The sequence below is a fragment of the Cucurbita pepo genome, chromosome 4 (genome assembly GCF_057944985.1).
Source record: "Cucurbita pepo subsp. pepo isolate OVF chromosome 4, ASM5794498v1, whole genome shotgun sequence".
NCBI lineage: Eukaryota > Viridiplantae > Streptophyta > Magnoliopsida > Cucurbitales > Cucurbitaceae > Cucurbita > Cucurbita pepo.
Window position 1 is genome coordinate 3,430,941 of NC_141801.1, and position 15,172 is coordinate 3,446,112.

General features: G+C 35.2%; 2 protein-coding genes across 3 annotated transcripts; both read right to left on the reverse strand.

Annotated features, from left to right (window-relative positions):
* Positions 1–530: 530 nt before the first annotated feature.
* LOC111792714 (metacaspase-1) lies at positions 531–3,893 on the reverse strand. Its single transcript, XM_023674275.2, has 5 exons — positions 3,498–3,893; positions 2,273–2,603; positions 2,079–2,190; positions 1,076–1,261; positions 531–674 (listed from the first exon to the last, which is right to left on the reverse strand). The coding sequence occupies exons 1-5, from the start codon at positions 3,862–3,864 to the stop codon at positions 615–617; spliced, it is 1,056 nt and encodes a 351-aa protein (XP_023530043.2). The 5' UTR covers positions 3,865–3,893; the 3' UTR covers positions 531–614.
* A 4,441-nt stretch (positions 3,894–8,334) lies between these two features.
* LOC111792261 (7-deoxyloganetin glucosyltransferase) lies at positions 8,335–10,797 on the reverse strand. Of its 2 annotated transcripts, XM_087123421.1 has the most exons (3): positions 10,606–10,797; positions 10,249–10,307; positions 8,335–9,457 (listed from the first exon to the last, which is right to left on the reverse strand). In XM_087123421.1, exons 1-3 carry the CDS (start codon positions 10,734–10,736, stop codon positions 8,490–8,492), a joined length of 1,158 nt encoding a protein of 385 aa, XP_086979547.1. In that variant the 5' UTR covers positions 10,737–10,797; the 3' UTR covers positions 8,335–8,489. The 2 variants fall into 2 exon arrangements, with proteins under 2 accessions (XP_086979547.1, XP_023529389.2); XM_023673621.2 differs by having other exon boundaries at positions 10,249–10,797.
* Positions 10,798–15,172: the final 4,375 nt, after the last annotated feature.

Here is a 15,172-nt window from a genome sequence, read left to right on the forward strand (position 1 = left end):
CTCATATTCAGTTGCTTGATGATGTCCTTCTATTTTGTGAAGAGAGTATAAATAGCTTGTGGAACATGTTTAAAGTTTTAGAGAATTTGTCGATTTGCTCGAGTTGGAAGCTGAACTGTGGAACGTCTCCATCATCAACGGATTCGAGGTCATATAATGAAAATGGAGTATCCTATGATAGAATTTTGAACAATCACTTGTCCTCAGGTTTTTGTCGTTTTTGGCCTTCTTTTTGTTTTGTCTCGAGTCGAGAGATGCAGCTCGTATCAAAACAATCTAGATGTCTACCCAATTATTACCCCTCTTCACATTTCGGGGGAAGAACTAGCTAGCTCTAAGCTTTTGTAGGGCCTCGTACTTCTAATCAACTTGTTTGGTTTCAGCCCAGTTTGGTTGCAGTTGGCCACTGCACGGAAATTCGACTCGTAGATAAACTTATATTCGATTTCTAGCTTCAGACAATTCAAACCTCAAGTCTTTTAGAAGGAGATGCCATATCTTCCATTGAACATTTGGAGTCAAACCTCAAGTCTTTTAGAAGGAGATGCCATATCTTCCATTGAACATTTGGAGTTATTGGTTTAGAATCTACATTTCGTTGAAAAGAAATATAATTACAATGTAAATATTTTCTTGTGCACATCAAACATCTCTGACGACGACAGTAGAGGTTCCTGCATTACATCAAATAAAAATAAATAAGTCGTTATGTCGTTACATTTCACTATTATTATAATTCTTGTTTCGAGTTTTATTCAAATTTTAGTCTATTATTCATTAAAAATTTATGTTGTAAGACACATTCGTTAGTGTTTCGATTCATTTACTACTAGCAAAGATGAGTCTTTTTTGGTAGCGTTTGGATTTCTATGTACAGTTCGGACATCTCTGTCTTCTCTGTCACATGTTTGAGGTTGCATTTTTCCCTCCCTTACTAACCATCGACTCATCGAGAACTTAGTAGAACTTGGTTGAGAACTTAGTAGAACTTGGTTGGTGAGTTAATTTTATTAATATGTTCGAAGTTGAGATTAAAATTGAGTAAAAAGTGAAGAGTAGTGAGTAATAATGTGACCTGAATTTGCTTATACCCAAACAATCTTCGGAAGAACGTGAGGGCGATACAGCCTCGTTTGTTGGCTTTCTCAACAGCATTGTGCATGCAATCCAAGAGATGTCCATATGTAACGTTCCCACAAGTCTTTATCAAGTCGATTAAAATGAATGTCATTGCTCCGTTCATCGACTTTCCAGTTAATATCTGCACCCATTCCCATCATCAACTATTCAACATTACTACACAACTAATTAAACTAGACTAGGACTCGTCTTCTTAAATATTATAATCCCTAAGGTTCCCTAAGGTCCCTTGAGCTCGTTAGTCTTTTTGAAGAATAAATTAAAAACTATAATCATATCTATTTTAGAAAGTTAACAGCTTTCGTGTCAGATATAATTCACTACCCAAAACGTTAAAGTATCTTTCGCTACCACACATTTAGAGATGTCCACGAGGAAGAGCAGGGATGAGAAGCCTTCCTCGTGCCCATCCTCACGAAATTCTCCGGGGCAAAGATTTTCGACGGAGAATTCATGGGGATTAAGTTTCCCTTGAATGATTTTCTCCATTTATTTGACGAAAAAAATAATCTTTACTCCTTCCTTCCTCATTCCCTGTTCGGGACAGGTCTCTGATATGGATATTTCTATTTATATAATTCCCACATTATTGAAATAAATAATTTGTAACCTCATCTAAATCTTTATTAAAAAAAAAATAAAAGAGACCAAACTAAATTTTAAGACTAAATTAACAAAAAAAAATACTAAAAATTATAAAACAACCTTTTTAAAATTACCATATTTTCAATTTTCATTTTTAGAAATAATTTTATTAAAAAATCATTTATAAATTTAGTCCATTCTCAATCATTTAAAAATAAAATAGTAAATTTTTTTATCAAACAATTCTTTAATTCTATCACATTTTATAAAAAAAAAAAAAAGGTGAAATTTATTAAATATAAAATATAAAATATAAAATTCATATTTAATAAATGTGGGAGATGGTGTCTTACGGAAGTATCAGCAGCGAACTGATCATCTCCACAGGCACTCAAAGAAATCGCCAATCCGCCGCTAGTCGCCTTACTCGCCCCCGACGGCGGCCGATTATCGATCCACTCATCCCTTCCACCATCCAAAAACCTCACACTCCAAAATCCAAATCCAGATCCAAACACAAAAAAAAAACAGAGGAATCGATTCAAACCTGGTGCGATCGTAAACATAGGCGAGATCCAGAATCGTTCCGCTGTGGCAAGCGTCTACAATGGCGTGGAGATTGACGCCGCTTCTGAGAGGCGAAACGATAGTGGCGTTGATTTCGTTGTCGCTAATCATTCCTTCCTCCAAGAAATCGACAGGGCATATGGTCTCGTCGTAGCCGTCGAGTTCGTCCATTGCGAAATCCGGCTGCCGCAATCCGTGGCCGGAGAAATAGAACACCAGGCTTTCGCCTCCGTAGCAATCCTCCACTAGCCATTTTAGACTGCTCTGAATGTTCTTCTTCGTCGGAATTCGCTCTGGATTTGCTTCGTCTTCTACATTGTTTGTTGCCGCGATTCCAAAATGTTAGGGTTCTTAATAATCTTCATTAAAATTAACATTAATAAAAAAAAAAAATCATAAATTTAAATAATATCATCATTATTATTTTTAAGAATACAATTTATTTAAAAAATATTCCAATTTTTAAATTTTCAAAATAAAAATTTCACCCAACTCATAATAATATAAAAAATTTATTATTTTTTTTAAATATGAACAAAAAAAAAAAAAAAAAAAAATTAAAGAGTATTTTTAAAATTTATATGATTAATAACAATATTCTTAATGAAAATATTTTTAGCAGGGATATTTTTAAATTTTTTTTAAAAAAATTAAGAATATTAACGGAACTTTCAAAATTCAAAATTTAAGAACACGAAATTTAGAAAAATGAAATATATATATATATATAATTAAATAATGAATCCAACCATAATATATATATATTTTGAATTGGGTCGTTTTAGTTTTGGTTTTTAATAAAAATAAATGTTACATCATAAAATATATATTTATTTATTTACCACTCGATATATATTTTAAAAAATTAGTTGAGAATAAATAATCAAAATAATTATGAAGTTAAGTAAAAATAAAATAAATATATGTATATATAATTGTAGGGTAAACAACAATGTTATTTTTAAAATTAATAATAAATTTGAAATAATTATGGAGTTTTAAAAAAAAAATTATATATATATAATTGTACGGTAAACAAAAATGTAATTTTTAAAATTAACAATAAATTTGAGTTGGTTCGTTTGAATAATTGAGAGGACTGGCTTAAAATGATTAGAAAATTTTATTTAATGAATAAATAAATGTTTCTTAAAAACCGAGAAAACAAGAAGACATGATTATAAGAAGGGTGGATGATGTAAAACCTGTAAGAATACGAATGTTTTGTTTGAGATATGAGAAATGGTTGATCAACAAATCTTGCATATTCAACACATCATTCACTGTCCCATGTAGCCTATGCTTCCAATTCTTGTAACTCACCCCACATAGGAGAGCTCGCTTCCTCACCTGCCCGTCCGACGCAGAGGAGGAGAGGCTTTTCATCGGGGACGGTGGTGGTCGGAGGTCCATCTCCGCCCCCGATTCATCATCCCGACTCGTGTACAGTGCCCCGACATCGGAGGAGGAAGAAGAAGAAGGTTTGAACTTGATGCATTTGCATTTGAAAGGAGTGAGTTTTGTGTGGTTGTTCTTGATCTTGCAACAGCAACATTCACTTTTGGTATCCATTTTAATGGCCTTCTCACCCCAAAGAAGTGAATGGGAGAATATATAAAAGTCCCCAAGTGCAACTTTAGATGAAAGAATTTGTTATTATTCTTTCGATTTAGTGCTTAAACTTTTTCGTTATCACTCAATTTTTCCTTTAGTTAGTCAAATTTCGTGTCTAGGTGGGAAAGGGTCAATTGTGTCGACCCCTTCATCTTCTTGGCTCTGAGCTCGTGCAATTTAGTATTATTGTAGGCGTCGTCTTCATCATTGCTTGTCGACATTTTCCCACCATCCATCTTATGGAAAACGGTCCCATATGTTGTTTTTTTTTTAAGAAGTAATGATAGGGAGAGAGAAAAACAGAAACAAATCTAAAGTTAAATTAGATTATATTCTCGACCAAAAGTTCAGAAGTCTTAGTCTCAGTTCAATAAAAAAAAAATTAAAGGAGACTTTAATCAAATTTCTAGATACCAGCTTAAACTAACTTAATCGGTCTAGATATCATATTCTCGACTAGAAGTCACGTGTTGTTAGGCTAGTATATGTAACACCCAAAAAAGAAGTTGTCCCATCTTGTTTATGTTGAAAAGTACGGAGTTAGGGTTTACTATAAAATGGAGGTTCCTGGTTTCTTTTCATCCTACTTGAACGGTCCAAACCCAGTCGAAAAATACTTTTTTTTTTTTTTTTCGGCTTTAGGTCGATATTTTGGCTGATCCGGCTTGGGTCGAATATGTTCAGACTATTCCTACTAGTTTCAACAACTCTTTGAAAGGATTTAGTTAATTTATTTGGAGTAATTCTAAATTATTTTATGAAAAATTTTGTGAGCCAATTCGTAGCATAAAATTTTAATTTATGATTGTGGGACTCTTTAGGTAGAATTAAATTTCATAGAGCAACCTTAAGCTAGCATCGAGAGGTCGTAGTAGCTTCGCGCTTAGGTCAACCAAGTAAGTGGTTCTACTATCGGTTTGGTTGAACGAATTGTTTTATGTATGATGACACGTGTTAATGCCCTGCATGTGTCGTATGTGTGATATGTTTGATATGTTTAATATGTTTGATGATATGATATGTTTCACTAATAAAATGTCATATTATGCGACGACGAATTATCATATGCTATGAAATGCCATGATACATTGTGATATGATTATGTTAGGCCATGATATATTATGACATGCTATGAAATGTTTTGAGATTGGAGAATTTATGATGCAGAACCTCTCAGATATGTTTTAAGGGTTATGCTATAAATGAAACGATTTTCTAAGGGGTTGTCTTGCATGATGTATTTACCAAGGAAAATGTTTGGGACCTCATGTATAAATGTATGTTCGTGTGCATCGGAACACTTCCCTTTTATGATGAGTACGAACGCATACGGTATGAAAAGGAAAATGATCATCATGTTTATCATGACGCTACAACGATCGTTATTCCTTATGGGTGTCTGACAACAGTACCAAAGATGCTAGCCCGACCAGCCGAAGGTCCAAGGGGTGTGCGAGCCCGTCTAGTAGGCCCATGCTCGCACATGTTGGTCGTGTGTAGAGCAGTAAATATACATCCAATTTGTCTGGGCTGAAAAGCATTCTACGAGAATACGGTTTTAAACGATAAGTCTCATTCATATTACATGTGTTTGTGTTTGCATTACTGATCTTAGTGAGGTCACCTACCGAGCATTTCTTAAAATACTCAATCATTGTACTATTTTTATATTTTAGGTAAAGGCAAGACACATCTGTCCGGTTGACGACAGCGGACAACGTTGCATCAAAAATCACAGAACATGTGTTAGGGTAGTTGCATTTTATTCTGCAGAGCTTAGGTTAGTCCACGACGTCATTTTAATCTTTTTCTTTGGTTTTATTTTATTTTGTATTGAATATTTCTCGTTATTTGATGTATTGTTTTTAGAGGTATTAAAAAATATGATGACTCGAGAAATCCGATCAATCCAACTACAATCATGGTTTACGAGCTAACATTTTACTTTCATTAAAAACAAAAATTTGGAGAAGCGCCCGAACAACTCAAACCAACCCAAGTAAAAAACATTTATAGTTGGGTTGTACTGGGTTCATTATTTACAATCCGAAGAATGGGATTGGATCTACAAAATGATCTAACCTGACCCGACTCAACCTGACCCACGAACAACCCTAGTTATTTTGGTTTCATGGAGGTTTTGAGTTCTTCGAACATTCTCGAACAACGAAAGCGAGTGATGTGTAACCCAAAGTCCGAAAGGAATCGTCTTTATTGGAGCATATGCTATAAAGTATAGAGAAGAATAGGGTTCTGATTCGTTGCTTGATGTGTTTGAAATGGAAATATTAGCTTAGATTTGATGCTACGAAGGCTTTATTCCCAATTCACCATACCTGTTTTCAAGTCAAAAAGTTTGGATTTTTTTCTTTTCAGAGAATATCATTACTTCACCGTCACTTTTGTTTGTATTAAACAAATTTTGGGAACAAACAAGGCAAAAGGGCCTAATATGTGACCCGGCTTAGACATATGCTCGGTCCACGACATTCGACATAGTCCAATTTCTAGTCGACCATCGTTCATCCCAACCCAACTGATCATGTACACCTCTACGCGGTTGGGTTGGGTTGTGAAATAATTTCGGAGTGGTTGGGTTACCAATTCAACCAACCTGAACTTGGGTTGATCCAAAAAAATTCCTCGACCCAATCCAACCCGACCCATGTATACCCCTATTTCTCCCAGTCGATCCCCTTTATACAACTTGTGCCACTCCCAGTTGGCTCCCTTCGAATCGTACAACTTCTTTGGCTTAATTGACTCGGCTTTATACCAATTTACATGTTTTGAGTGTTTTGGACTCACTCAAGGACAATTAGATAGTTGTAATATGTAGATGAGTTCTAAGATCGTTTGTATGATTGATTCGAATGTCGTAGGTGGAATTAGATCCCGTTAAGGCTGAATTTAGAAATAATCAACTTATAAAAGCTCAGAAACATGGGATGAAGTTTATATGGTAAGTGAATTCGTGTCATAACCCAATTTTCGAGACTTTGAATCTTGTGAATAAAAAGACAAAGACCAAAAGAAAAGAAAATAATAACTAAAAAATGGATAAAACTTAGATCGAAACAAAGACAACAACACCAAAATTAAATACAAAATTAAATCTAAATATATGACTTGGATATAATTACAAACAAAATAAAAAAGACTTAAATAGAAGGACGGGCTGACTTGAACGACCCACTCTGTAACTGAATAATTGTTGAATATTTCTCCACCTCAACTGGTAGCTTGCGAACGCCCGACAAAAAAGCAAAAGAAAAGGGATGAGAATAAAAATACCTAGTAAGAACCCTACTAGTAGGCTCTCATCATATCCTTATTCTAGTAGGTATCCACGAGCTTTACTTTGAGATTTAGGAAGTTCAGGTCAAGTCTATACTACTATCTAAGCATCAGGGGTGCTCGAAGTTTCGAGCGGTACACCCTTTTCTGGTGTTACAGGTCTTCTAGATGACAAGTCTCATCTCTAGGGAGAATTACTTTTATGCTCTCATAGCTTGCTTTGCCTAAGCAGTATTAAACCGGTGTCCTAGATTGAGACGCTATCTTGTAATCATATCCTTATTCTAGTATGATGTATGCTAGTCAGTTCGCTATCTACGAGATGTTAGCTGGTGAACCCTTTCCACAAGACCATATGACACCCAAAGTTGGGGGAGCAACCCCTCTATGCTTGCCAGCTATTGAGTCAACTTGTGTGACTCCACGGCCTCTCAGGGTAGGTTTACTGTCGCAGCTCTCCACAAGGTTGGGCGACTAGTCGCCTTGGAGCACTACCTTAATCATTCTAGGCCTAGCTCCATAGTACTGGTACTGGAGTGGAAATGGTAGTGGAGGCCCTTGATGGCACCATTAAACTAATGACATAGTACATATACCTTTGTCATTCTTGGATGTCGTGGAGGTCTACTAGGTTTTTAAGGACGTTTAGGCGGTTTAAAACTTGTTTCGTGTATCCTGAATGTCTAAGACCAACAGCTCGAGCTAATCCACTATTTGGGTGCACATAGGTCTATACCTTTGATCGTTGCTCATGATTCTGTGGTGCAATATCTACTACAAACGTACGGACCTAGGTCAACATGTAAACCGCTCTAGCTATAACGCTCTAATCTTAATTTAGTTCTCTAGTGCACGCTTGTTAGGGAAATCCTATCGATCACTTAAAGCACGAAACATATAATCTAAACGTCACCACAATCATATATGGGAGTTGAGGAGGTCTATTAGACTCCTAAAGCTGCTAGATGGCTTCATTCTATATCCACGACCGCAGGCATATTGTATCCTAAAATAATAATAGATTAGATATTATGCACGTTCATTTATTTTCCATTGATTTTCATTGGCTTTAAAGTACTTTAACGAGCCTGCTTAATGGGTCCATGTGCATGTGAGTAGATCGTACGCATATAATTAATATGCATCCAGTTTCCACGTTTATTCATGTTTTTCATTGAAATGTCACGACATGTATTGATATCATTATTTTCTCATACAAATGTAAACAAAAGCTCATTAATCATACGACACCGACCCATTATTTCTCGACCACAACCTACAAAACTTCACGTTCGATCCTTCGATAGTATTTGGAGTATAAGTTCATCAAGGTTGCAATAAGAAGAACCTCCAAACTTACAAGATTCTTCAGCCAAATTCTTCAACTCCATCACTTTCTTCTTCATATCCTTCCCTTTCTCCCCTTCCATCACCTCGTTAACACATCGCTCGACCTCATCCCGCTTCACATCGCTATCAATTTCCAAACCAATCCCCCATTCCACGCAACAATATCGACAATTCGTGGGCTGATCAGCAAAATAAGGCCACAAAATCATAGGCACTCCCGCACAAAGGCTCTCGATAATCGAATTCCAACCACAATGTGTCAAGAATCCCGCCACCGATGGGTGTTTCAATACCTCTTTTTGAGCACACCAACTCGCTATCATTCCTCTTCCTCGTATCTTTTCAAAGAACCCAATTGGTAAAATCGTCGAATAATAATCATAATCATAATCATAATCATCTTCGACTCCAATAACAAGATCTGGCCTTATGATCCACAAAAAGGGTTTCCCACTATTTGCAAGTCCCCATGCAAATTCGATAAGATTTTGGTTTGTCATCACGGCTATGCTACCAAAATTTACGTAAACCACCGAATTGGGTTCGTTCGAATCGAGCCAATCGAGGCAATTTGGATTCTCTTCCCAAAGATTTGTAGCTATTTTTTCTAATTTCTTCTCCTTTGTTTTGTCTGTGAACAAATGGACTGGACCAATGGTGTAAATGGGAGGAAGAATTTGAGAAAGAACATCCAATACTTCTTGTTCTAATGCATCAAAAGTGTTCAATATAATAGCTGAAGCTTTTGCTGTTCTTTCTGTTTCTTGAATTACAAAATTTAGAAAGATGTCATTTGGATTCGTTGTTCTTGCGAAGCTCGGTAGATCTTTAAGTCGGATGTTTTTCATCCCTCGAATCCAATCTATGGTGGTTTCGAGGTACCCGTTCGTCAAGTAGCTTTCATCTGCAAATCAAAACTCATGAACAGTACGAAAAACATGTTGAATTAATGAAAATACTCGTGAACTTTGTATTTTATTTAAAATATATCGTTAAATCTTTAAAAGTTTCAGTAATACCTCCGAATTTAAAAAAAAAGTTTAAAAAATACATTTATGGTTAGTATCCGTGTATGACAGAAACTGTTTACCAAAAGGTAATTTTAACACTTTTAACCTTTATGAAAAGGTTATCATTGTACAACAGAAACGTTTATTTACCTTTCATAGAATATCTTCCTATTTTATTTTAAGGATTTTAATATATGTAATAGTATTTTTAACTTTTAACTTTTTTATTTTTTATTTTTTTGTACGTTCAAGGGTAATTATAAGATACTGTGCAAAGTTTAGCGGGAATTTTACAGAGCTATGCCCTAAACTTAGTCGTGTCAATATCCTCAAATGTTGAACAGAGGAGTCAACCCTCCTTGAAGGCATAGTAAAAAATGACTAAGACTCCAAAGGAGACGAGTCTCGATTAAGGGGAGGCGTACTTTGTTCGAAGAGAGGTGTTGATGATGGAAGTCTCACATCTACTAATTTAGGGAATGTTCATGGGTTTATAATCGAAGAATATTCTCTCCATTGGAGTGAGGCCTTTTGTGGAAGCCTAAATCAAAGCCACGAGAGGTTATGCTCAAAGTGGACAATATCATACCATCGTGGAGAGTCGTGTTCATCGTTTAGAACGACTTTGTCCGTGTTTAAAAACATATTTTTTAACTTACTACGTAAAACAAAAGTAAATGGTTACCTTTCAATGGAGTAATCCCTCGCTTCACAAGTTCGCCTAAATTGCTAAATCCCCACAAGCTGCAAGCACTAAACGGAAAAAAGTGAGCCACCGGAATGCTAAACTCAGCACCAGCTCGAATAGTGAACGACATAAAACCATCACTAACAATACAACTAACAACAGGAAAATCATCATCATCATCATGGTTAAGTTGAGAAAGAAGGCTGCAAAAAGGAGCTAAGAAATCATTGGAGACGGCGATACAAAGAGTCGGTAGGTCTTGCGGGGCGTCGATGTCGTCGTCGTCGGCCACGGGCATGCTATCAGGAATCGTTCTAAAGCGAAAGCTCGGTAAGTCGTCGAGAGAATTCGAACCTCTCGACTTGAGTATACGCTTGTGATTGTATTCGGTGTTGACGAATGTTATGTGAAAGCCCTTTTGATGAAGAAGCTTTGCTACACTTAGCATTGCGTTTATGTGGCTTTGTGCTGGGAAAGGAATGCATACAGCATGGGGCTTATGCATGATTTAATGTTCTTTCTTTTTTTTTTTAACTCTAAGTTTGAACAAATAATAGTTTTCATAGTTTATAATTTATAGTAAAGTTTTGTTGAATTATTCCATCTCCAATAATTATTGTAGTGGCTTTCATGGAATAATTATTGTAGTGGGGGACTACTAAAGAGATCATATTGTTCTAATATACATAAAATACTAGAATGGTTTTGAATGAAGCATCGTGTGATGTGACGTTTGATGTGAGTTGAATCGATGAACATAGGGAGTTGCATATCAGTGTCGTGCTCGGTCTTGTTTAAGTTGGTTTAGGGTTTTGACCTTGGTAAGGGCGAGTTAGGAATTGGATTACGTATCCTTTTTAAGGGTTTTTTTTCTTTGCTACTTTTGTTGAGAATTGTGCATTTGTATGTGTTTGTCATCTCTATTAGTCTATGTCCTATGTCACAGTCATGTTTGTCCAAGGTGTGTTTGTGAGATTCTAGAGGGGAACGATAAGCATTCTTTATAAGGGTGTGGAAACCTTTCTCAGTTTAAAAAAAAACTTCAGGGAAGCCCGAAATGAACAGTCGAATGGAGAACAATATCCGTAATAGTTCAAAAAACAAAAAAAAACATACAACAATCCTCTCCACCTTTCTCCACTAACTTTTCGTCCCTTTTCCTAAAAAAGGAAAAAAATGAAAAAAATGAGTTCTCTCCACTGACCCATAAAAACAAAAAGAATGTGAGATTGGAGAAGGAGAAAAAAAAAATGACTTCTCTCACCTACCAAAAAAAAAAAAATGTGAGATTTGAGAAAAACGAAAATCAACCCGAAGGCCGTCAACCCATTCCTTATCCAAAATATCACAGTTCCTTCGAAAAGAAACAAAAAAAAACGTCACATTTGAGAAAAACAAAATGGTGAAAATTACCCGCCAAAATATCACAGTTCTTGCAAAGAGAAACAGAAAAACAAAAATAATAAATCACAGTAATTGACGTATAATTTTATATGGATGATAGTAAATTACAGTAATTTTATATCATTAGCCAAATGAATCGATTAAAAATAGGCTAAAAACATATGAGAATGAAATGGAAGATTTGAAGCAAGAGTTGATACTAGTGAATATAATAACAAAAATGCTACTATGATGACCGCTACTTCAGATGGGTGTCCGGCATCAAGAGCTACTAGAGAATGCTTGCCCGACAAAAAAAGGAGTACAGGAGGTGTGCGAACCGACTGGTGGGTTCATACCCGCACATGTGGGCCGTGTGTAGGAAATTAATTACACATCCAAGCTGCCCGTTAAGATAATCGCCGTAGGAAAACAGACTATTATGATAGGTCCCATTCATGAAATTGTATGTGTTTGTATTTAACCTCAATAGTGGGTTACTTATATTTCTCTAAATACTCGAGTCACGTACTACTTCTATTTCAAGTCAAGGTAAGACATTCCTGTACGGCTGCTCATTTTCTTTCAAAACGTGAACCGAGACTAAAGACTACGCCCGATTTTTATACGAATGACTTGTTAGTTGGATTAAAACAAATGTTACATAATCATTGAAGAGTGCAATTGTGACACCCAACAAGCTAATAAGTTTCCCACTACGTTGTTTGAAAGGCTAAGCAAGATCGGAGATGAACTTCGACATTGGTTGATCTTCATTTGAAGCATCTCGAGCTTACGCTCAACCACACTTCACTTCTTATACTTCTTTATAGTTAATAGGGCATGTTTGGTGGCTTTTTTTGGACTAATTTTTTTTTTTTTTTGGCCAAACTCTTATGAAATGCCTACTTTAGCATTAAATGATTCAAAAATTAGTTTTGAAAATAAATATTAACATTAAAAATGGTAACTTCAAACATTAAAATTACAAACATATCGTTCTTAGAACATGAATCAATATTGAAACAGATAGCGTAAAGTTTGTAAATGGTACTCGTTCTCCATACTTCTTATCACAATGAAAGTGGAATTGGTGGCGTTCAAAGGAAATTGTGGAATCTATATATCGTTGGTTAGAACAAGAATCGATATTGCAACAGGTAGCGTAAAGTTTGTAAATGGTACCCGTTCTCCATACTTTTTATCACAATGAAATGTTCAAACGGAATTGGGAATCCCAAAATAGTAGCCAAACATCATGGGGATTACTGGAAATGATTCTTAAATTGTTTTTTTTTTTAATATAATGTTCTATTTTCACAATATTTTAATAATATGATACGTCTTTGTCTATTTTAATATTAAAACTTTAAAGATAATTGTTCAATTATTAATTAGGATCGAAGAAAAAGACTAAAATACCCTCTAAGAATCTAAAAGTACGAAACTAATTTCATCCGTTCTTCATTAAATTGCCCTTTGAGTAAACCCCTCCTTCCTACATCTTCCATCACTAGAATTTACATTTATCGAACTGTTTTTCTAGTGAAGGCTGACATTATATTCGATCTATCCTCGAAAATTACCTATTTATCCTCGTACACAATCTCGTATTTGGTAATCATGGTTTGGATTCTAGTGAAGGCTGACATTATATTCGATCTATCCTCGAAAATTACCTATTTATCCTCGTACACAATCTCGTATTTGGTAATCATGGTTTGGAGAGAAAGTAAAGGCTGACACATTAACATCGATCTCTTCTCGAAAATTACCTATTTGTCCATGTACAGAATTTCATATTTGGTAATCATGGTTTGGAGAGAAAGTGAAGGCTGACATTAACGTCGATCTCTTCTCGAAAATTACCTTTTTGTCCTCGTACACAAACTTAGAGACTATCGTCATAAATGCACCACCGAGTATATTGGAGTAGATGTATCTATCAATAGTATTTTAACTTTATTTAATTAATATTTAATAATGGTAATTGATTTGACACTTCATAGCATTATTCTTTTTTTTTTTTTTTTTTTTTTTTTTTTTTTTTTTTAATTTAAAAAAAAAAAGCATACGTTTAAATTTTATTTGTCAAATCTGATATATTCCAATTCTCTAATGCTTAAGGGTCACACAACAAAGGCCATTTTGAAGGAATAATTGAAGCTTTTATGTTGTCCCATTTATAGAATAATGCCTCCCAATTTAATTGTTTCATGTAAATATTTTATACAATTTAAAGTTAATAAACAATAATATTTTTAACTACTTTTCATTCAATTCTACGGCAATCATGATTAAAACTAAAATGATTATATTCGAATGGACTTAAAATATGTCGTTGGGTTCTTCGGGTGTGTATCACCATCATACATGTAGTGTTAAAAGTTGAATAATTGTATGAACTATATATTTTAGAAAAATGATTTAGTTATTTTAGGAATAAAGATACGTTTATTTGAGATCTTAGGGTCGATTGGATAGAAGAATGAATTTTTTTTTTTTATAAGAGTGTGGAAACTTCTCCCTCATAGTCGTGTTTTAAATCTTGAGGGGAAGCTCGAAGGGAAAAGCCTAAGTTAAAAGTAGGCTTGAGTTGTTACAAATGGTATTAGATCGAAATAGTGGGCGGTGTGCCAGTGAGGATGTTGGACCCTGAAGAGGATGGATTGTGAGATCTCATATCGATTGGAGAGGGATAAGGGTGTAGAAACCTATTTCTAGGAGACGTTTTAAAACTTTTGAGGGAAAGTCCAGAAGGGAGGGAAAGCTCAAAGATGACATTATTTGCTAGCGGTAAATAATATAAGAGCTAGACACTGGGTGGTGTGTCAACGAAAACGTTGAACCCCTAAGGATGGTGGATTGTGAGATCTCATATCGGTTGGAGAAGGGAACGAAGTATTCTTTGTAAGGGTGTGAAAACCCTCTCTCTAGTAGATGTCTTTGCGACCTTGAGAACCTTAAAAGGAAAAACATCTCTAGTAGATGTCTTTGCGACCTTGAGAACCTTAAAAGGAAAAACATCTCTAGTAGATGTCTTTGCGACCTTGAGAACCTTAAAAGAAAAAACACAAAGAAGAAAATATCTGCTAACATTGGGCTAGGGTTGTTACAATAACTCAGGAAAACCCATCGAGGACATGATCTGCTAGCAGTGGCTTTGATATGTTACAATAACCGACATGATCTGCTAGCAGTGGCTTTGATATGTTACAATAACCCTCCACGCTACCAAGTTTTTCATCCCAAACAATCTAAAAAAAATAGCAAATTGTAATAATATTCTATCAAGTGTCTTATAATCTAGTGCGAGCGTCTTCCACAAAGAGAATTTGTGTTCAACATATAGGTCCACGTTCATCACTTTAACATGTACCTAAGCATTAAGTGAGATCTACGCTACAACACTATCATGTATAGATATTTTTTTCATTTTCATACAATCGACCCTATAAGAAAGTAGCCTCCGTACCAACGTCTAAAGACATCGTTTACCATTGCTATGGAAGAAAAAACTCACTTCATAGGATTTTGT

Bases quoted from the DNA above. Each gene is read 5' to 3' on its own strand.
- LOC111792714 (XM_023674275.2), bottom strand. From the start codon at position 3,864: ATGGATACCAAAAGTGAATGTTGCTGTTGCAAGATCAAGAACAACCAC. The intron at 2,191-2,272 runs GTTTGAATCGAT...GGATGGTGGAAG, and splicing joins TATGTTTACGATCGCACCAG to GGATGAGTGGATCGATAATC. The intron at 1,262-2,078 runs GTAAGACACCAT...GAATGGGTGCAG, and splicing joins AGTTCGCTGCTGATACTTCC to ATATTAACTGGAAAGTCGAT.
- LOC111792261 (XM_023673621.2), bottom strand. From the start codon at position 10,756: ATGCATAAGCCCCATGCTGTATGCATTCCTTTCCCAGCACAAAGCCAC. The intron at 9,458-10,248 runs GTAACCATTTAC...TTTGATTTGCAG, and splicing joins AGGGATTACTCCATTGAAAG to ATGAAAGCTACTTGACGAAC.